We start from the raw sequence: 24,047 nt of genomic DNA on the forward strand, positions 1-24,047 counted from the left end.
ATCAGAAGTAATAACTAGAGAGACACGTCTCGAACATAATTTCCAGTGACCATAGCATTGCTGCCACTAATGCAGGAGGAAAAGGCTTGATACACTGGGACAATCTGAATTTTTGCAACCTAGCCTGCTTGTCTCCTGCATATCCATACCTGGCCTTGATTGTCTCCAGGTGAAGCCAGTGATAATTTCAATAGGTGCAGAGCTTGAAACATTGTTTTGCTACTGTAAATGTACCTGATTATCCACTCCCATATGGGGAATCCACTGGCAGCAAGGGCTGTGATAGAGACTCCTGGGCCACTTGCATGGCCCTGAGCCTGGAGAAGAAGGAATGTTGCTGGGATGCCATTGCACGCAGGTGATCCCAGTTACAAGCATGGCCTGGGGACAGGGGGCGGAAGCCTGGGAACACGGGTATTAAACAGAGCAAGCCTTTAGATCAGCTCACTGTCTTGTGACCTGGGGATGATGTGGGGAGCGGGCCCCTCTGATCGTGTGCCAAGTTCAGCTGGGTCAGATCAGACAACCTGGCATCCTGCACTCAGCTCTGCTCACTGCAATATACTCCTGTGACCGCTGGGGCAAGCTGGTGGGGGCAGAATGATGGAACCATTAAAGAAGAGAACTCTGGAGACCACGTAGTCCAGCCTCTTGGCCAAAGCAGGATCAGCTTCAGTGAGTTACTCAGGACGGTGTCCAGTTTGTTTTTGACTTACTCAACAATGGAGACTCCAAAATCTCTGTGAGCGACTTGTTTCAGTGTTTAATGACACTGACGCTGAAACAGATTTTCTCTATATTTAAATGGAATTTCTTGTATTTTAATTTGTGCTGATTGCCTCTTGTCCTGTCACCGGCTGACACTGAGAAGAGGTTGTCTCTTTCTTTAATCCTTCCATCAAAAATCAGGTATTTATACATGTTGATGAGATCCCTATAGGCCTGTTCTTCTTTGGGTTAAACAGTTCCAGCTCCCAGCCTCTCCTCATACATTAGATGCTGCGATCCCTCCGTCCCCTTTGAGGCATTCGAATGAAGTCACTTCAGTATGCCGATGTTCTTCTTGCACTGGGGAGCCCAGAACTGGATGCAGCACTTCAGATGCATACACAAGTGATGAGTAGAGAGGAAGGATCACTTGCCTTGACCTGCTGGTGATGCTGTTAACATAGTTCAAGATGTTGGCTGCATTTCCAGCAAGAGCTTCCTGTTGGCTCATGGTGAAATTGGTGTCCACCAGGTGCCCCAGACCCCCAAGCACAGCATTTTATGTCTCCATTTCTAAATCTAGGATAATGTTTTCTTTTCCCTTCAAAATGAAAGCATTTTGGGGGAGGAACCAACCCTTATGCAAAATAGATGGAGTGCTCATCTCAGTGCTGTTTCTAAGCAGAACTGAAATACTAACCACAACAATAACTCAGTAACATTTTCTGGGAGGCAAAGATGTAACCAATGAAAGTTGTTGATGATTACAACCTATCAAGTAACTCAACAGATTGAAAAAAAGCCCTCTTAAACAAGTTGCTTATGAACTAAGGCTTGAAAAATAAAAGGCTTTGAGGCAGTATACTGGACTCACACGTGATGTGGTCTTCACAAATAGCAGTCATCTGAAAAAGTACTTGAGATACTAATGTCACTGATTCTTGTATAAATAAGAGCCAAGAATCTCACTTACAGCTAACTTTTAATAATGGGCTGCAGTTTTCATGGTATATAAAAATGAATTTCTGATGAAGGAAGGAAGGAAGCCCAATTAAATACAGACGCCATGCTAATGACAAGGTGACAGATGAGTGACTAAGCTAGATTTGAACACACCTAGACCACACCTCAGAACACTTGCAGGAGAAAGCCTGCTACCAAACATGGAAAAGCCTGCCCTATAATTGGAAAGAAAGCAGATGAGAAAAATCAGTACAGGATCAATTTATTTGAGTTATGTGAAACCCTGGACACTAATATTATATTAAAGAAAGTCCAAATTTGTCTTTTGTCTCTTTCTAATGTCAAGCCATGAGAGGTAGGTGAAGGAAAAGGTAACAGGTCATCACCCAACTACATAAATTTGGTATTTGCTGAAAAACTTACACAACTATAAACAATCATTTTTATCATAACTATAAGCAGAATACTGTTTTACAAAGAATTCAGCAATTTTGTTCAAATTTGAAGACAGATATTTCAGATTCGTGTTGCATGTGTTGAAGATGATGTGGACAGTGAACAGGAAATTCCCTCACCTTCGCTGGGGGCTTTTCCAAAAATTCCCACAGCTCTTAACACAGCTAACACTGAAGTGTTCATGTGTGTTTAAGCCCCAGCTGGTAAAATTTAGTGTAAATATATCTGCTTTGAGCAAGGAGATTGAAATAGGTTTGTTTATGCAAGGTTCCTCTCTTCACTACATCCAGTAACCACTGGTGGCACAAGTAGGGAATACTACTGCATAAACAAGGTCCCAGAGCCTCTCCTTAGACTGTGCTAAACCACAGATACCAGGTGTGTATATACCTTCAAAGAGATGAAAGAATCTCTTAATTTGTTGTCCTATTGAAACTAAAGCACTTCCTCATAACCGTAATTAAAAAGGGAGGCAACAGGGACACAAAAACAAATTTTAAGTTGTACTTTTCTGGAGTTGGCAGTACTTTCTCCTGAATATATAATAGGGGAGAGTGTATAGTTCAGATCTTGAAGAATTTCTCAAAAATTATTGCTCAGTAAATAAAGGACTGATAGTGATGACCTATAGAGATAGACAGCACTCCAAGGTTTCTCTGTTTAGTTGTGGGACTTTTCACAATCCTTTTAGTCCCAGTATTTCCTGCCAGTAAATCCATTACACTACACAACAAACAGGTGGAAGGATACACCAAACTATAATAGCAATGATTGGGATAGCTTGCAGTGGGCTGGCACCTCCAGAAATCATACAGCTATATGGTTTCTGGTCCCAAAGCTTTCTGAAACATTTCTCTACCTGGCAGCAGCCCTAACAGCATCCTTTGGGTGGGAGTCTCACCAGCAAGCAATGTTTGAATCTAATAGAATCTATTTGCCTATATTAAGCTCCCTTTAAAAAAAATTATAGATAAACAAAAAACAAACAATTGACAATTACCACCCACGCAAAGGCTGAAGTTTTCTTCTCCTTCAGTGTCTCATTTTTATTTCCAAATACCTTTCTCAGTCTCTCAGTCCCCTCTCTCATTACTCAATGTAATAGACAGCTCACACAGCTTATGTCCAGAGCATCCTGGTCAATGATTCCCTTAACTTTAAATCTCCTCCTTCTCCAGAGTCCCCAGATTCAGTCACACTTTGCCTACATGCATTCTTCAAGGACCTGTGCTTGTCATAAGAAATAAACACACTTTACTCTTCGACATTTCCTAGGTACACTTGGTGATACGTTACCTATCACTGGAAATGCATAGCTGTACTTAAAGACATGCAACTCTCTTCTACCATCACTATAAGTTTTCCTTGAATTAGGTTACTGTTGTCAAACTCAGCAGTGTTTTGTAAGAAATGAGAACACCTTTCAGGAAGAGGGCAGAGGTGGCCATGTCTTGGCAGCTCTGCTCCCTTCTGCCCAGCTCCCCACCTCTTTTTCCCTGGAGAGGAGGTAGGGAAGGATCCCCCCAGCTTCTCCTGATATAATTTCTTCTGCAGAGGATTCAACAGAGCCATACACCAGCCCTGAATCCCCTTTTGGCTGTTCTTGCTTTCCTTGCCAGAAGTAATGGCACCATGAATGGAGGCAGGAAAAGTAAGGAAGAAATGTTACACAGGACAGGCCTCCTCTGTACAATACTTGGGTCAAGTCAGAGACCAAATCTCATACCCTCACGCACAGGCCTCTGCTGAAATTCAGTGTCCTTCCAGCCCTCTCCTCAAATGTCCCTTTAAATTGCTCACCCAGTACCACAAGCCCTCCAAGCACCAACCCCATTCCAGTCAACACCTCCTCAAATGACTCACTGCAAAGTCCCATTCAGCTCCACTGACACCTTTTGCCCTCACGTCTCCTTCAGTCTCAGTGTCACAAAGTGGAGAGGCAGGGGTGAGGACAAGAAGTGGGTAGTAGTTTGTTTCAAGAATGCTGAAGAACCATCACACTGAGGAACTGGTATCGGTTTACTGCTCATGGCTTCTTAAAGTGAGGGAATTGTTTCTCCCATGAAACTAGTTCCCTTCCTCCTCAGCACACCCTTTAGGTTAATATGAATTTTCTGTTACAAAAGAAAACTCTTTTCCATTTTCTCTGTCAAAGTGGTTAGTCAATCACTGCCCCACGCTTCATATATTTTCTAATTTTAATGGCTTGCCCTTGCAAATTTGCTTTGATCTGCCTTCAGTGAAATTTTACAGCTTTTATCTTTCTACCTGCTGAGAAAATCCACATAATACTGTTTTCCTTCTGGTTTCAGCAGTCTCATTGTCCCAAAATACCAACACCTTGACAGCAGATACCAAGGTTAATGGCTTTCTACTGTCAGTTCTTATCAACAGCTCTTGACATTTTAAATAAATGAGGAGGTGAAAACACAGAGAAGAAAATCCTTCTATATTCAAAATGAGATTAATAGTTGACCACAAAGAGAAAATTCTCAATATTAAATTAAGATACCATGCACAGAAAACCAAGAATAATTTGATTCCTTTTTCGTATGCCCTCTCTCCAAGGTTTGATTTCCCTTCTGAATGATGGCTTTCTCAAAGTAAACAAAAGTAAAGAATTTTGTGTCCTGCACAGATAGTCAGACTGGCAGCAACCCCAAACTATAGTACTCTTCCATTACACTAGAAACACGTATCTGAAAAAAAAGAGTGTTTACTTAGACACCAGACATTAGCATGTTTTTCATCAATAAATCTCAGTGCACTTCATACTATCAAAGAAACATCAACAGCTGTTTTGAAGAGAACATACAGTCAGCAGCTTAGTCTGTCAGCACAAACAGGAAAGAGGATGACAGTTGTCATAACAGATCTTTTTTTTTAGCAGGGGGCAAGATCAGATTCTGATGCATTTAGTTAGACTAGCCTAAACTGCAACATAATGCTCTCTCATATTCTTTCTGCTAAATACACATTGAGACCTCAGAGATTACAAACTGAGAAGGTCAGATAAGAAGTTGTGTCTCGGAAAGGAAGCAATACTGTTTTCCATAAAGGACTAAAGCATGGAAAGGAGACTTTTCACTGTGGGACCAAAGGAAAAAATAAACTAAGAAAAGAGCTGTGAGAAAGTACGGCTGAAAAGCAAACTTTTCCGTTTTGGGAGCTAGCACTAGAGATTGCTATGCTGTGCAACAGATCACTTGGTGGTACCAGAACTGAAAGAAAGACAATTGAATCAGTGACATGATGCTGAAACTGTGCAGGGCTCTAGACATCAGCCTAATTGTCCTGATGTGGCTGTGCTACTGTTCAAATGTGACAATTGAATGCTGCACAGCATGTTGCTTGTCATAAACTCATGCCAGCTTACTCAGAACAAACTTAGGTGTCTAATTTGACATCACATTGCACAAATTGAACACAAACACCAACTCTGTTACCAAAAATTCCTTCTGAATGGAGTTCAAGACATAGAAAAGCTCAGAACAAGGTGTCTGAATGAACTGAGAATTAGCCCTAGGTAGCAGTTCCAACACTGCCCTAAGGGAAGAATTAATCTTGTAGATAATACCTCACATGCTCTGTCCCAGACATGCATGAGAATCCAGAGTACTACCAAAATAGTAACTCCAGTCACAAAGGCATCCTGTATCAGAATGCCACATTGCATGGCTCCACTGCTTCTGACACCTGACCCAGCTCATCCAGGGCTCCTGGGTATCTCTGCAAACAGCTGCCTTGCACAGAGTAGGCATACTCTGGGAAGTAAGCAAATCTGGCAAGACTAGCTCATGATGCCTCCTGTGACGACCAGCCCAAGGCAATACAGATGTTACAATACGAAAAAAAAGAAGCAAAAATGCAATTGATTATACAACTTTGGAAGAATTTGCAAGCCACAGCAGTTATATAGCATAGTAAGACCCTTGTCCTTTCTGACTATTAATTCAAAGGAATTCTTCATAAAAGTAGTAGATAACATTGCACCGGGAGATGAATTACTGATAATTAGAAAACAGAGAGGTCATTGCTCATTTTAAATTGGATTCTGGTGCACAGACCCATCTGATTATTAAACCTCTGAGATCACAACTAAAGAAAAACTTTGAATAATGGAAATCACACAAGTGAAATTCAAAGTTCGCAGCAACATATTAATGCACACAGAGAAAACGTGCGAATTAGAGGTATGGATAAATAAATGGAGTGCAACAAAGTGTACTCCTTCCTGAAAGCAGGGTCAATAAAAATATGTTATGTCCTTGCTATCCAGTCTCAGGGCAGTGAACTCACTGGAAAAGGAAGTGAGACAAAACAACTGAGAACAAATGTGGGCATGTGCCCTGGAGCAAAGCACTCCCTGGAATGCAGATTAGATGTGAGGGGTGACCTCTCAGTGGGACATATTTTGAACTTAAATGAACATACTTCTGAACAGGACACACTTCATACTTCAGCAAGACACAACTTCTCTGCTTCTGGAAAGTGACAGGTGAAGATTTATTCACACCGTTTGGAAAAATAATATGGTTTTTTTTTTGTCAAATTATTATTTTCACTGGTGTGAAATAGCCTTTAGGGTGAAATACTGCAACTGCACACATGGTTGTCCTACTGGTGCATTTCATGAACCCATTGTGCAGGAGATTCACCATTTCCAACTACACTGTTGCAACCATTTGCAGTCGTGTTCAGAAGGTTAAATTCCATTATCTCAGCTCTGACAGGGTGAAGAGTTAAATTCTGATCTGGACTTTGCGCTGTTTAGCAACGAGCAAACAAATGAGTAAAATGGAATTTGCTGTGTGCAGATATTTAGTTTAGCAAAAAAAAACCCACCCCAATCTGAATGCTTACATATGTCTTTAAGCTACAGCAAATGGAACTGTAGACCTGCACAACTCTAAAGAAATGAAATTGTTTGTTTGGGATGCTGGGTGCGTCTGTCGCTTCATGATCATTATGAAAATCACGCTTATAAAATAAATTAATGATCATAACAAGCGCATGTTCAGTGGTCCATGGAGGTCATCATCCAAGGACCAACATATATGCTGAGGATTAAACAATGCCTACAAATCCTGAGAGAAAGACAGATGAAGGAGACAGGACCATAGGACCTGCTGGTCTTCCTGAAAAGGCTTCTGTTAGGCGATGTTGACAATATCCTCGAAAAAATGAGCTCTAGGACAATGAACAATGGGAACCAACAGTAATGATATTGGAAGACGGAGCTACATGTCCAGAAAGCAAAGGACCTCAGAGTTGTACTGAACTTGGTTAGTTAGGGTGACTAGTAAACTGGTTCTGGGTGACTGGAACTGTTTGCGACATCATTACATGTCTAGTATGTCTGAGGTAGGGAGAAAAGGTCTAGTGATGAAAATCATACCTATAATGATGCAACCCAGCGGACACAGAAAATGTGGGGTGTATCACTGAAGATGCAGTGTGAGCTAGAACTGTGGCATTAAAAGAAAAAGGATTTGCCTTCATCGTAATTGCCACATAACACACACTAAACGATGTATGTGCCCCATATGTTTCAGCTCAGTTGTTCCACAAATGTTCTTTTTTGGCAGCAATCTATGAAAATATTCAAAAGTTAAATATGCCTTTGAACCTCTTTGGAAGCAAAGAGATTATAACTGCATTGACACTGGGCATGGGAAAGCTGGTTGACTTGGGATGTTCTGTAGAGACATGATGGCAGATAAACAGCACAGCACAGCTGCTATGCTTCCCACTTCACTGCTGAAAGGACAATTCAGTATCCTTAGTCTGGGCATATCCATTGCTCAACGAACAGCATGCCTGGTTTTGGATCCTGCATGCGTAGGTATCACATCATCATGCTGGGCACCTTTCTCTGGCACCTCCTATATCTGCCAAGCATGTGCCTGAACAGTCCTGCAAGCAATCTCTCTGATGGAGTGGCATTTGGGACAAACCCTCTCTCCACAGAAAAGAGTAACATGTGGATACCAGAAATGTGAATTTACTAAGAAAAATTCCAAAGCATCACCAGGGAAGAGACATGCCTTCTAGAGAAAGAAAGCAAAAAGAAAATCAAGTAATGTTGTTTTCCTCAGGCTGTAACAAGACCAAAACCTTCCACAGACACGTGTCCCTTCTACCTCTTCAATCAATGTACAAGTCAGTCATTGAAGAATGTATATATTATGGATCTATGTATGTATGTATTTTCAAAGTTGCTTAATAATGGGCCGTGGCATGAAAGGAAAGAAAAAAGCAACAGTTGCACAAGAGCTGTTAAGTGAAGAGACGTTCTGCAACAGACACTAAGGCAGGAGGAACTTTGGCAATTGCAGGACAAAAAAATATAAAGGAACTCACATTTTAGACTCATCTTGTGATGGCTACTGCTTCCTGGAGAGGGTCTCATCCAAGCAAGCTAATGACAACAGGAGCGCTTCTCCCTTCTCTCAGCAAAGTCTGGATGAGGTCCCTGCTGCAGCGCCTGGTGCACTCCCATGGGCTCACCGACCCTCTGCGGGGCAAACTGCAGACTCACTAATGGTTCACACAATGGCAAAATGATGCCAAGGCTTTAAGTTTTGCCTCGGTTGTTCACAGCCTGGTACAAACTCGCAACATTATCTCTGAGCTCCTACAAGATTGCAGCAGCCTACTTTTGCTGCTGAAGGAGAAAAGATGGGGGCTAAGCCAAACCTAACTGAAGTCAGTGAAGAAAACACCAACTGTTGCTGCTTTTTCAGGGCTTTCCAAGCGAATCATGTTTCAATCTCATGGGGTTTCCTTAATACATCACAAGCTTTGTTTACAATTTTGCCCATTGCAATAGTTTCCTGAACTTACAGGAATTAGAACAGGTTACTGCAAGATGAACAAAGCCATGAGTTTTTAGGCACCAGATAAGTCCCTGGATGTATACTCAAATCCTGCAGTAAAAACGCACTAATCTACTTTTCTTTCATGTATGAGCAGGTTACCTGTCATTAAATGCATAGTAACAGTGGTCACTCAAGCAAATATATACAGGACAGTGTCAACAAGGCAGCTCTAATACTCCAGCGCAAACAATACAACACAATAAAAAAGCACACAGCAGCTCCTGCTTTTGTTGTGAGAACAGTTCCAGGATTGCTGGCTTAGTTTTCACCAGCTCCTTGAGAAAATGGGTTGTATATTACACATAAAAAGGTATGGTAGTGCTATTTTCCACGTCAAGTCATGATTAATTTGTATTTCTAAATAACTCTGAGCAGTATAAGGAACATTTTGTTCTTCACTCCTGCCAGTTTTAAGGTACTTATCCAATGGGTTTGGAAGCTTAATGGGATTCCCTTCATAGCTCTTCTAAAAATACCATTCCAATTTTTGCACTTTTCTAAAAAAAAAGCTGTGCTTGCCAAAGTACACATTCTCCAGATAGAGCAACCATTGTCAACAGTCTCTGCAGTTTGGCTCAGCATGATAAATGTTGACGGGAAGGCACAAGGTAGTATTTTCAGAAATGCCATAATGTTTTCAGAGCCTGTGTCCTGTTTTTCAAATGTGAATTATGTTCTAAAGGGTCAGATTTTCAAAGGAATTTAGCATACAAAGAAATCAGCATATACACAGCATATACACAGTTTGAGCCTTTAGAAGCAAAGGTTAGTTATTTTATGTACATAATCATTTTCAAAAATGTATTCCTTGAAAGCTAGAGTTCCAATGTGTTATAGATTTTGCTGTATCTTTCAGAAGTAAAAGAGAACAAAGAAATAAAAAAGGAAATCAGAAATTAAAAGTACAATTTGAGTAATTATATACTCACAGAGCATATGGTTTAATAATTAAGCTATAGGTACAGATATTTCAGCACTAACAAATATAGGTATGGATTGAATTGGATTTTTTTATATGTTATATACCTTCGGCTCTCCTGCTTGATGAAGCAAACATTGGCAGGTGGTATAAACACATTTTAAGCGGAATCACTGAAAAGGTGAGTGGCAGCAAGTTAAGTGAATAACAAAAATATAGAAAAAGTTAGAAGAAAGGGAGACAAAGAGGAGACAAGAGGCTTCTGAAAATGAAGTTAAATATGTTAGCCACACCTCATACAGTCAGTTTCATATCTATAGAAAATAACATAAAACTGTACATAGTCCTGTTATTTCCTTTTAAAAAAATCCACTTCAGAACTTTACAAAAGGAGATTAAAATAAAATAGATCACTCTCTATTTCAGAGGCAGAACTCTCTCCAAATCTCTCATTAATTTGTGAAGTTCAGTATTAACTATGTTCTTTGTCTTCCTGCAATAATCAAATAAATCAATGTCTCTTACTTACGCGTAGAAAACATTTTAGTAAAAAGCCAACATAAAATACTGTTTGGCTAAAAATCTCTTCCCGAAATACTTCTGGTGGACATTTCACCCCCAAAGGAGTTTCACCATAACAAATATACTACACTACACACAAGTGCAAATACACTTTGCCTCTTTTTAAACCAGTACTAAGTACTGGGTTGCAAGTAGTACCTTTCTAAGCTCTCTTTTTGTTTGTGTACAACCTTTTCCTGTGGTAAATGCATACCACAAAACCAATTTGCTAAGAGATAATACATATTGTGAAATTACAGTACATTAGCAGCAACTGCTTGGATGCTCATGTAATCTTACTGCCACTGAGTGTAATGTAGTTTGCATCTCAGCGGATGGGTGGCAAAGGCCTTACACGTACCATGAAGAGAAGCCGTTGGGTGGAGTAGGTAACATGCTGTAAATCCACACCCCAACTTGCCTCATGGCAATTTGTCCATGCAGGTATCCCTTGGGTTGCCTGGAGATGGATATTCTTTACCTCTCCAAAGAAAACAAGGAAACCATACCTGATAAAAGACAAAATAAATTGTTTATAGAAAGTGCAAGATACTTCGCTGTTGCAAATAACCGAAAAGTTAGAAGCCGTATATGAAAATTCAGCTCTAAACAGTGAGTTATTTCAAACATTATGTTCTATTAAAATCGAAAACATTTTTTAAATTCTTCTAATAGAAAACTATGGTTTGACTTTCCAAAGTAAATGTTTGATTTTGAAATCTTGGTGAACTCAGAAATCCATAGCATGAAAAACAGCTGAGATGCACAAGAACCATAGTACTAACCCCCCGCAAATGAAACTATTATATGATGAATGACCTAGCACTACTCTCTGTAGCAAACTTAGTTTATGATTCTGGAACTCTGTCAACTAGGCAAACTGTATAAATTTTCGTTTTTCTTATGATTTGTGTGTATGTTTTATCACAAAAATGGACGAAGAACAAAACACTGGGAGGGTACCTTTTTATTTGCTTGGGATTTGGGGGTTTGGGGTTTTTTTTGTTTTGTTTTGTTTTGGTTTGTTTGTTTGTTTTTTTTAACTAAACATCATTAATCTAAAAAAATACTATTTTTCAAACATAGTTGTATTTTTAGTAAAGCATTATAAAATCAACACTGTCATGCACAAAAATGAGTTTATTAGTACATATATTAATCTATCTGTGTCCTAAACTCACTTTGAAGTTGAACTTACCTGCAGACATGTTTTGTTCACATAAGTTTTACTCGGTTGATATTTAGTTCTAAAAGCATCAGTCTTTGTCCCATTAGAGATCAAAATTTTGTGGCCAGCCTTTTGACACTGTATAGTTCCTCTTTAGGTAGCTTTTATCCTTGTGACAACAACTACCTCAGCTAAGTATGTGTTGCAGGAATCATGTTGAATTTTAAAAGATATTTTTAGGTAGAAAAGAGAGGTGAATCACCATGTAGAAAACCAAATGATTTTAGGATGATGTTTTACTACATTTTATCCACTCTTCTTGCTCAATATATATCTCAGATCAAAGACATACCCTGGATAGTATTATACCAATTAGTAGCTAACAGGAAAAGGAAGTCAGGGGAAAAAAAAAAAAAAAGTAAGAGGAAGCAGAGAGGGTTTAGTAGAAAAGTAAAAGATTGTTTATTTGAATGCCTGAATCTCCCAGCCCACACGGTCTTAAACTGGCTGACTAACTACATCACTGCCTTCTCTTGCTAACTTGACTATTTTTCCATGCGGATTAGTTTTGTATGTTCCAAGAACTCTCTCCTTTCGAGCTGGAATTTTGTGGCTTGAAAAGCAAACAAATGTCTAGTCATTCAGGAAATTTCATGACGCAGCAACGCTCAACACAGAATCCACTTTGAAGTACATGGAGATCCGTAGTATGGAAGGCCACAAAGAACAAAACATGCCATGACCTCAACAAAGCTACAATCATCTGCTTTGTCTCAATACAAGGGCATAAAGCAACAAGCACAGAGCCAAGTTCAAGCTCTACAGTTAGACAGGCAATCCCTATGTATAGATGAAGGGCTCAGTTCCAACTCCCTCATGATGCAGGAGTGACAGACACACCCACATCAATGACTGGAGAGAGATTTGCTTCAGTGAGGCATGCGGGGCCAGTACAGCAGGGAAGGTGCAACAGCATAGTGTGCATCCCGCCAGACAAAACTCCATAGCTATTTGAAAAAGTTCCTACTAAACTCTTGCTTCATGCTCAGTACCACCCTGAACGAAGGAATGTGTTTATGGCACAAGTTAACAGACCTGCCCACACCCTTGTCATGGGAGAAGGCACAGCCCAAGGAGCATGAAAAGAGGTCAAGCCACAAGATAAAGCCCGCGACAGATTCAAATGGCAAAAATGTGTACCAATATCAACCTCAAAGTAGATAAAGCAACGTAAGACACAATCAACATCGGGCCCGAAAATATCACCTGATGCAGTAAATTCCCAAAACTTGCCTGTTGGTGTTATGAAAACAGCAGATGTATGTTACACACTTCCTAACACACAGAAGGACACAGGACTGCACGGTTCTCACGAGTGACACCTCCAGACCAACAGGACTCTGGTGGAGATCGACGTATCTGGAGAGACAGGTGCTAGTCCAAAAGCACAGAAAGAAAGACTGCTCAGGTCAGTTCGTAACAAGCAAACTGCTGGGGAAGCAGTGCTCTCTCTTCCTGTACACTCCAGTCTCCACCTGCTTTTATAGGATGGTCGTTCCTGGCCTTCATCATATACTTCCTCATCACTTCCCTTTTACCATGCGTAACTTCTCACTCTCCCTCAGATTATTCCCTCACATGAGCTTGCTCTGACCACTCCCATTATAAAAACATCCCACCCTGAGCCAACTTGTTTTGTTCGTATCACTCCAGCTTATTTTCATTCTGTAGCACCTTGAATAAAACCTTTATAATTTCTACCTGGAGCTTCTCTCCTTGTGTGGTTTCTTCCCTTTGCAAGGGAAGCTGTTTTTACCAGAATATTTAGTAATACTTCTGTAGCCAAACGGTACATCAGTAACCTGTGATTTAAGGCAAGAGGAATGGGGGAGTCTGTGTACAACTTATACATTCTAATTGATGTTATACGGTTGTTATGAAACTCTTGAATCACGGAAGGTCTCATTATATGGGGAATCCACCATTTGTTTACAAAGGCTGCATCACATCCCTCCCAGACAAAGAACAATAATGGGTTATTATAGCTTTAATGATTACCAACTCTAAGAACTCTGGTACAATTAGTTCAATGAAGTCCAAAGAAACCAGTTGAATAACTACTCTGCATGAAATGTAGAGCAGAAGAGAAGAAAACAAGCCTTCAAGGAAGGAAATTAGAATCAGAGTCTGGATAGAGTGACATTAGTAATGAACAGGAAACTTAGGCAAGAATGATGGGTTCTGCATAGCTGCAGGAACTTAGCCCTAAATTAATATAAACTAAGCAAAATGTGAGGGACAGGGCATCCAAAGCCTGAAGGGCAAAATGTAGTATTTTTTCTCTTTGGATTTCTCTTATTTCCTCTGTTAGGGTTTTTTAGTGTTTGTTTGTTTAGTTGATTTTGTTTGTTTGGGGGTTTGGTTTTGGTTTTTTATTGCTTTTTTAATTTTTTTTTCTGACCTCCTTAATCATTCCTGCAATATGTCCCACTAAGACAACATGAAGCAACAAAGTCTAGCTGAACCTCTGCTCTTGGCCTACTCACTGAACTGATAGGTAAAGAAACAAATACTGTGTGAAAGGGCTAAACAAATCCTTGAGGAATTTAGCTAATGCATCAGCCTTCAGTTTTGGGTCTTCAGGCAAACTTGTGCAACTCAGACCATCCCCACAGTTCATTAGCCTGTCCCAGACATACATAGATTTATTTTCTAAACTCTAAGGGGTTGTACAAGCATTTGTGTTTACAGTCAAACTCCAAAGGCATGAGATAAACAGATAGAAGTGTTTTACTGAGCTCTTGCACATTGTTGTTTTGCTTAACAGGCAAAACCCAGAGGTTACAAATACTAAGAAAAACTTCCTAAATATAATACCTCTTCAGATAATTCTTGCTTTCTTTGGGAAATCCAGACAGTCCATCTGTGCTCAGCAAAGCTGTTTCATCTTTTTGGAGTCAGCACCTGCTCAGTTCATCCCCTAGTAAGAACTCATGGGGAAAAAAAAAAAAAAGAAAAAGAGGCAAGCAAACAGATTTTTTTTCTCTTATTGTTTTTTTTTTCCCTCATATTGTCCTTGAATTTGCTTTCTCTTAACAATATGTGACTGACATTTTGTAAGGTCAAAGACTTCTCACTATTCTGTCTCTAACTATGATTAACAGTTGCTCTTGAGGGATACAATATAAGAATGAGGTCAAATAAAGGCTGACACTTCTCTCTCACTTTGTGCCAATCAGTATTTCAGAGACTTCCTGAGGCAGAGATTGCCTCCAGAGTTGACTAGCCCTTGACAGAAGAAAAACAAATTATTTTCTTCAACAGTTTCTAAACCCATCTACACTTTTGACATGCTGTCACAATGAATTTCACTATTGAATTCTGTGCTGCATGAGGAACTATTTCATTGTGATGGTGTAAACCTTGCACCTAGTAATTTACTTGAACTCCCCTCAATTCTTGCAGTAGAGAAAATATGAAGCAAAAGACGTTCTGGGAAATATGGGTTGAGTGGAGAGAATGGGGTGGCTTTCAGATTACATTCCTGCCTGCCCTCCTTCCTACCTATTCAAATCTTTCCTTCTGTAAGAGGTTCTACATGAAAGACCTGAACCATGAAAAACATTGTCCATACATCTTTACTCATAACAGCTTAAAGTTGAATGTCTTTATTGAGAGATTCTGTCACATAATTTTTAAAAGTTCAAGTAGAGTATGTCAACCAGATCTATTAATCTGTGAAACATGATTCACTTATAAAGAAACTATGCTGGTTCTTCTACCATACATCATAATTATTTCTCTGTCCACTAATTTTACCCTTTATTGTAGTTCCTAATAACTTGCCTGGTATAAAATTTGCACTTGGTGGTGCACACTCCCCTGGATCCTCCCTGACCCAAAACCCTTTAAAGAAGACTAGGATTACATTTGGATGAAGGCGTGGTGATGTTCCCATCTATTTGCCCTATTTGTTCTACATCTTCCAGATGACTCAGTGTTCTAAAAACTTTTCCTACAACTTGTTTAAGTAAATTTGTTTTCATGAAGATTGCTCTCTTGAGAAACCAATTCTCCTTCAGAAGACCTGTTTCACTGTGCAGAACATGTGTTTATATTAACCCTGTCTAACCATCCTCTGTTACCATGTTTGTGCCATCACCCTTAAGAGCTTTAGCCTCATAGGAATCCTGGGAAATCAGAGGAAGATCATGATCATCACTAAGCTGAAAATAAAGCTGGTAATCTCAGATATAGAGAGTTCATGATGTAAAGAAAATACCTTATCTTGAAGCACTTGTCTATGACCTTATACCTTCCAACACTTGACAGCGATTTTATAGAACAGTTGCTTTGGGTTTTTTCTCCCTAGATCTCTCATTCAGTGCCAAAGGACAACTTATGTCCCTTATGCCCCTCCCCATCATTCCCATATTACATTTTCAAAAAAGCACTTTCACATATTCTCCCATCTTGACACTAATGTTTTGAGGGAGTTCCCTATTGTTATTGACACAACTATTTAGCTGTTCTTTTTTGAATCTTCTTTAAACTTTCCTTTGTAATGTTGCTTCTATGGTAGAGAAGAGCGATTACTCTGTTCATACAGTTGTGACGTTCATTCAGTGAGAACACTGCAAATCACACCAGTCAGTGGGGTCTCATTGCTGCCATGGCTGTTCATCAGCCTGCCTATGTTTATCTTTCCTCTCTTTTCTAATTAAACTGTAAACTTCCTAGGCACAGTCTTTTGTGTGCGTGTGTATTAGTGATTAGCAAAGTCTAAACCACAACTGTGATGAGATACCACCACACAGTACAAGACACAAGGCCTGAGGAGCAACTAATTTGAACAAGTATGATAAATACATATGGCACAAGAACCACATCTGATTTCACTGGGGATAGAAAGGGAAATTACTGATACCAATATTGCGAGATGGCATCCTTAAACACTCGAAAGCAGCAACAACATCCAGATTAACAAGCATCTTTGTGATTCATTCCCACCTGCCTGTTGATAAAGAATATTACAGGAAGCTGTTCTGATTATCATTTTCTCCACCAAACATCGGTTAGAATTTCATCCTTACTGAGACCTTTTCTCCTGATATTTGTTTTTCTCCTCTCCCAGAGAATAGCAAGCTGGAAGCTGCAAACAAGCAATGGCTGCTCCTAATATGAAGCCAGGGGTGTAATTTTTCAGGATTCCTAGATATGACTTGTAGTTCTGTAATTTGATCTTCCTTTCTGGTCTTTTAAATAGAAAAACATTCAGACATTTATGAAAAAGCCAAGGCCTTGCTATCACTGGCCCACAAAAATCTAACCTATTCTGTTTAGTGCTTTACCAATTGGCTGCAGAATATGTCATGATATGGGGAAAAAAAAAAAAAAAAAAAGAACAATAAACACTGTCAGAGAAAAGGAGTATATTTTTATGTAGGTTGAAATCTTGCATGAAATGCATCAGGTAATACCACTTGGAAAAAGTTTGTAATTCTCAGCATCTCCATTGTTGATATTATCATCAAAAGCCATGAAACAAGCCAAGTCGGGTGATAAGAGCTATGTCTGTCACTAGTGAAGCACCACACTGTTGTCAAAACACAAAATCACTACCATCACCAACTGATGTTTAACCTGGGCACACCAAAACTACTTAAGCGACCAGAACATTTGAGCTAACCACCATGCACAAAATTCAGTTACATATTTTGCATGCACCTGCTTAAAAAAAAAAAAAAAAAAATTACACTGAATACCCCCTGTCTACCAAAGAAAATGAACTGTGAATATAAACACTATGCACCAGAGGTTCATTTGTGCGTGAGAATAACTGAAGATTAATTTATTTGTATTTGTGGTATATCTCCCTTTCTCTATGCTGTTTCAATCTGTTTATCATATGGCTTCACAACTTCTCTAGCTGTAGGGTTAGCAGAAATTCAGTAAATCTTGGTGGCAGTCATTTTCTACGGACTGACATGTGAGAAAATTGTGCTCAGATACTGCAGAAACAGATGATCGTAAGGCAGTTTCAATGGAAACATTTGCCTTTTTCCTTTCTCTCAGTTCTTTCCTTCAGTAGAAGTATCTGGCCAGTTTCCCAACATCTTACCATGTTCTGAAGGTCCCTTTTGTTTCCCGGAGGATGCAAGTAGATGCAGCTACATCCAGCCACTGTCAGGTAAAAGGATGACACTGGGCTCCAGCACTAGCAGATAGAGATTGTTATGAGAAGAAGAATAGAGCTACATCAGTCTTCATTGGTGAAAAATATGTTTCTTATAGTCATTTGATGCATGAACATCAAGCTATAGCTGAGGAAGAAGTACAGCAGTGGCCCAGTGAATAAACTCACCTTAACAAACAGAAGCTCAAGAAACAAACCCACTAAAAAAGCAGACTTTTAAAGAGATGCTGAAAGACAAGAGGTAGGCTACTCCACTCATTCTATGTGTGATACATAGTTTTTTGCGAAACCTATATCTGATCTGGCATGAGATTTTAGACCACAACACAAATGGAGAGACAATAATGAAGATGCTGATCACACATGTGGTTTGATTGCCATTTGGATAACCATGCCATCACAGTATGAATAAACTAATCAGAGTTGAGCTGTATGTGAGGAACCTTCCTCATCACCCACAGGTCTTTCAGTTTGTTCCTAACAGCCTACGGGGAAGGAGAAAACATGTAGTACCATTATCAGATAGCTGCACATCTACTGTTTGTGAAGTTCATAAGAAGGAATATAGAAGCCACTGTGGAACATCTATGCAGCTCTTATCCACTGCAATACCTTCCCTTACGGTGCTCACAGTGAAAATTATGTTCTGGATGTTCTGCTCTCCTGCATCTTGCAACAAACACTGGTACACAGGCACACCCATGCTCCCAAGTGTTGCTCAGTTTTGCTTAATATCTCTTGGTATCTGCCATACAATATGCATGTATGTATGTGTGCATACATATTTATCTATATATTTCCTACAGTACTTCCTATGAGTTCTGCTGAGTATTTCTGTGACATGTCGCTTCTGATTCCCTTCTGCAAATGCTTTGGTTGCATACAGCACAGAAAGGACTTGCAGATATCCTGTTCAACTGGAACCTTTGGGTGGAGCAATACTGTTGGCAGAAGTAGCTCCTGTTTTCTCTCCTCCTTCAGGTGTTGCCCCATCTTTGGTTATCTACAAGGCTTTATCACTGCCATTCCTAAACCCTGGCATTGCTCATCTGCAGATGACTTACACACATGCCACTTCTGGCTCCTCAGTGTCCTGCTGCACAAGCCTTCTAACCAGAAAGTCAAGCACTGTTTGACCTTACTTCGCCACTTTAGGGGCACTAGGAGCCAATGTATTTCTCCCCGGATATACATGCTGGGAGAAAGACAATGCCAGGGAGGAGCCAGCTCCTGATCTACAAAAACTCTCAGTCTGATAGGCACATTCACAGTCAAGCTTGTTGCTGTTACCAGGGGACTGAGGTGATCAGAATATCGAAAAGGTGCTTTCTCTATGTTTGACTTTGCAGGCTCCCCCTCTCCAGGACTGCCTGTCAGCTTGCTGAAGTTCCCTGCCTGATGTTTTTCATATCTCAGGCATCCTCAAAAAGCCCTCCTTCCATCATCGTGCACTGTTCCTCTACTCAGAATCACAGAATGGTTGAGGTTAGAAGGTATCTCTGGAGGTTGTCGTGTCCAACCCCATTGCTCAGACAGGGTCAGCTAGAGTTGGTTGCCCCAGACTATATCCAGATGGCTTTTGAATATCTCCAAAATATCTCCAACATCTTTTTTACCGCTTTACACCCTTCAGCTATTTATATACATTGATAAGATCCCCCATAAGCCTTTGCTTTCCCAGGCCAAACAGTCCCAGCTCTCAGCCTTTCCTCACATGAGAGGTGCTCCAGTCCTTTAATCATCTCCATGGCCCTTTGCTGGGCACTGTCCAGTATGTCCACATCTCTCTTGTACTGGAAACTCCAGAACTGGACACCATTCTCCAGGTGTGGCCTCTCCAGTACTGAGTAGAGAGGAAGGATCACCTCCCTTGACCTGCTCTTTTTCTCTCTCCTTCTCTGTTCCACTCTCTCCCTCCTTATCTAATCCATCTTTCTTTCATTATCTTTTATGTCCATTTTAAGTCTTCTTAAAGATGTTTGTAGAACTAGTATGCTGTTGAAAAACCACCATGCTTTTTGAAGGACAGTAAATTCTTCACAAACCATGTCACCCATCAGACACAAGAACTATATATGCAACCAGTGATCTGATTTCAAATAATCAAATTTTCCTAATGCTACGCAATAAAAAGTTAACATAGTGTTACTATGACACTCTATCACAACTGCTAGTAAAAACAACCAGAAACAAAACCATACTCCCAACAGACTTGTTCAAATTAACAACTTCTTCCCCTTTTCCTTTTTGAAGTTCTTGTGTAGATGAAGTTTTTAGGGACATGGTTCAGAGGTGGACTTGACAGTGCTAGGTTAACACTTGGACTTGATGACCTTAAAAGTATTTTCCAACCAAAACAATTCTCTGCTTCTATTATTCATTTGCTTTACCAAGCAAACAAATAGGTAACAATCGCAATGCAATCTGACTGCTTTAACAAATGCAGCTGAAATTTTTCTCAAAGATACAGACAGAGTCCAGTATGCGAACAGCTAGGTCCTTACCAATGTCCTCTCCAAAGCAAAGTTACGCATTACAGCTGTCCACTTCAAATAATAACTAGAAGTGTATGGCTGTCGAGGGTTAAGATTGCGGGGTGACAATAAAACCCTGGCAGATGTATTGTTAACCTCCTCCCCCCCAACTTCCCCCTTTTGTCCCTCCCTCTCCCCCCTTCCCACTCAGGACAGGCGATCGGGAGGGAAAGAAGAACAGAGAGAAGAGAGTTGGAAAAATTAAAGATGTTTTGCTAATGCTACTAATAAGAATATAGAAAATAATACAAAATATACAAAACCAATCTTGAAAGTCTCAGCAACTGCAGAGCCAGCACCCAAAGTCCTGGATTAGACTCTGTAGCCAACTGGAGCTGGATTCAGTCTCTCACTAGGCCTCAGTTCGCTGGGACGACCAGCAAGGTCCTCTCCTAATGTCAGCCATGAGGAAAAAAAAAAGGAAAAAGGAAAAAAGGGATGAGATCCTCATGATCTCCCACTTTTATATGAAGTATTCACGTGAATGGAATGTTATACACCATTGGTCATTTTCTCGATCACCAGTTTCTCATTGCCCCTCTCGCGAGATGTCCATCCGTGCTTATCAATAAGTTTGCATTCCATTGCTAGGTTTACCAAAACACGTGTCTGGTTCTCCAGGAAAATGCAACTAATATGAAGGCTTTAGCTGACAGGCAAAATTCACTAAAAGAGAAACTTGTTTTTTAACAAAACCAGGACAATGGCTGACTGATTTCTAATGAATGTTGGGTGGTAATACAGCTATTATTTCCAAATAATTGTACACTCTACTTATTATTGTACTACCACTGCAATAGCACCTGGAAGGGATCTCATGTCAAACACAGGCAATGAAATAACCGTAGCCCATACCGCAAGACTCAGAAACAAGACTACAAGAGATGACAGGCAGAGAAGGCAGAGAAGACAAATAAACAAGCAGTAAGGCAACATGTCAGTTGTGCTGCTGTTAGTACTAGGCAGAGTATATCAATTGCTTAATCCTACACAAATTTTTGGACTACCAAATTACCTCAAAAAGCACTATACACTACTTTTGTTACATGTAAAACATGTAATACCCATAATAATAATTAAAAAGTATTGCACATCAAAAGAATAATATTACTAATCTTGGTTGCTTAAGTATAGTGACACTTAAGCATAAATCAAATAGCCACAGTCAGTACAATATGCCTGGAAATTTTCTACCCTAACTAATCCACGGGTCTTCCAAAAAAAATACTATAATATAAGAAACAGAGTTTAAAAATAACAAATGGGAAAATGGGTTAAAAAAATCAAATATAATTTAAGGTTAGATAGATTAAGATTAGATCATAATTAAGCAAAATTGTTTATGGAGATTAGACATCAATAACAGACCAGGTGTGTGCCTAACAGCTAAACTATGCAGAAGCATTTTGTGTGCTCACACCGTGGGAACATTCAGAGCATGTCTAACACAAGGAATGTTTCACAACATAAACTTGTTCGGTTTTAAACATATCAGTAGAGCCTTTAAATGCACCTAGATTGGACACAATTGTGTAAGAGGCTGTACAGATGTGGTATATTTTCGTGCTGGCATAAGCAAATTCTGACTTGGAATATACCAGCACAAATTTTACCATTATTTATTTATTTTAAATTATAGCTATAATTGGGATAGCCCTAAAAATATTATGTATAGATTAAACCTTACAGTGGTAGAGATCATATAAATAAGCAAACTAAATGTTTAAAATAAAATCTGAAGAAAATATTGCGTCTGTGAAACCAATTCACTTTCACAAAAGTCTTCAGATTTCTTTCAGAAAGGCTGTTGATTTTCATTTTTTCTCTATCCACCTTTTATGTTTTTGCTCACTGAATGCAACAAATGAGTTTTCAGTATTAATCCTTCCTTCTTCTCTTTTTAGGTCAATAGATTTTGAATATTTTCTCAATTTGGGATCTTAAAAAAAAAAAAAAAAACAAATGTTATACAATTATTACTCCTTCTGATTACCCTGTAGCCTTTCTTAAATCAGAAAAGCTTTTAAAGAATTCTTAAACATTTTAGAAAGTTCCAGAAGAAGAAAACTAAAATGAAGAGAGGAACAAGGGAAAGAGAAAGAGGAAAAGGAAGGAAGGGAAAGGAAGAAAAATAATCTCACGTACTTTTGACAATACTCACCTTATTACACTAAGTGACAAAACAGCAAATATGAAGGAAACAAGATATCAAAATGCAAAAAACTGAAAGTATTTTGCAAACTATTTTGTGAAACAAACGTACAGACTGTCATCTACCATTTTAAAAGAGAAACTTTCTTCTACATTTATATTTTTTTCCCTCTTATGGTTTGATTACATTTAAAAATAAGTCCCTCCTGCCGGTGTCTCAAAACTGTATCCTGTGTTCCCTGCCTCTTCTTACAAGGTGAACGGAGACAACTCTTTGCTAAGTGTCAATTCCATATAAACTTCTCATTTTGATGACACTTGAAACCAAGAAAACTTGTAGAAAACAGTACTTGAGTGTAACAGGCCCTGGTACAGCCCAGGTTTAAAACAAGTGACCATGAATAAACAAGCATGGAGTGGCTGATGCCATGAGGTCCTGGAAAATTATTTAGCGTGGGGCATCCCTCTGTGCCTGTTCCTAGGAAGAGCTCTGGTGGAGCTTCTCTGGTTGGTATTAGCTGGATTGCTACTCAAGTATGGAGAATTTCAGACCAAATATTCCATCTTGGATGAAGAAATTGGTATTTATTCTTTGTTGTATATTCAAGCACTGACAGCAACAAAATCACTGAAAAATCCAAGACCAGTTATCTGTTAAAAGCATGCAGTCTGTTACTGGGCAGAAATCCGTCCTATCATGATCAGATAAACAACATCTTGATCCCTAAAGTATCTTTACCAAGGCTGTCATTTACATCTACCATAAACCTGACCCAAAACCATGCAGACAGCCTTGAGCTACAAGTCTAGCAGTGCTATAAGATACCCTGCTCCTCCAGATATGCCCTGTGGTAGAAGCCTGGACAGTAAGTATTCAGAAGTATTGAAGTACAGCTGAGACAGAATTACCTTGAGAGGAAAACTCTTTGGTTGCTCCTAAGAGTTTTCTAAATGGTACTTGGACTCTTGGGAGGTCCCGTTTCTAATCCTTTTTTTGACTGAGATGTCAAAGGTGGAACCTCCCCAAAGGGTATCTTAGTACCAATCTCATGCCATCCTCCAAAACTGGTTGCCATATCAGTATCTGGGAAAGACCAGGGTCGATTTTATCATCACTGTAACTCCACGCATTCCTTTCAAAATATATCGTTGTTATATCTAGACTGTTAATACCTAGATGAACCTTATAAGCAGATAACTACATGACAGGTGCTGTGAGCATAACATTAGAGCCAATGCATTATCATGGGTTCCCCTTTCATATGTAAGTTGTGCAAAAAGTATAGGAGTAGTGTGTAAAAATTATGTGGGTGCTCAGCAGCTGTTTTAAAAAGAAATTAATATCTAGTCTGGATAGCCAAGTCTGAATTTTTGGTCATGTGGAAGAAGAATGAAGGCAGTACTTTCAGATACAGTCACAAATTTTAAGAGTGATATTCAGACTCCATAGCAAAGGTTAGATGAATGTGCATTTGCCTGGAAAACACCAGAGGCAAAAGGGAATCTTCCA

The 24,047-nt window shown here is 39.5% G+C and overlaps 2 protein-coding genes across 4 annotated transcripts in view; both read right to left on the reverse strand.

Annotated features, from left to right (window-relative positions):
• Positions 1 to 24,047, reverse strand: part of LOC136102750 (alpha-1-antiproteinase 2-like) — a 144,648-nt gene that overhangs the window by 114,142 nt on the left and 6,459 nt on the right. The window lies entirely within an intron of this gene.
• Positions 1 to 24,047, reverse strand: part of LOC136102633 (serpin A3-4-like) — a 73,514-nt gene that overhangs the window by 12,165 nt on the left and 37,302 nt on the right. For 2 of the 3 annotated variants that reach the window (XM_071809597.1, XM_071809596.1), the window contains exon 3: positions 10,850 to 10,997. In XM_071809597.1, coding sequence (XP_071665698.1) covers positions 10,850 to 10,997 — 148 coding nt within the window. Of the gene's footprint in view, positions 1 to 8,490; positions 8,645 to 10,849; positions 10,998 to 24,047 lie in introns of those variants that run through there. The other variant, XM_071809598.1, reaches the window with a different exon arrangement.

This window comes from Patagioenas fasciata, chromosome 5, assembly GCF_037038585.1.
Source record: "Patagioenas fasciata isolate bPatFas1 chromosome 5, bPatFas1.hap1, whole genome shotgun sequence".
NCBI lineage: Eukaryota > Metazoa > Chordata > Aves > Columbiformes > Columbidae > Patagioenas > Patagioenas fasciata.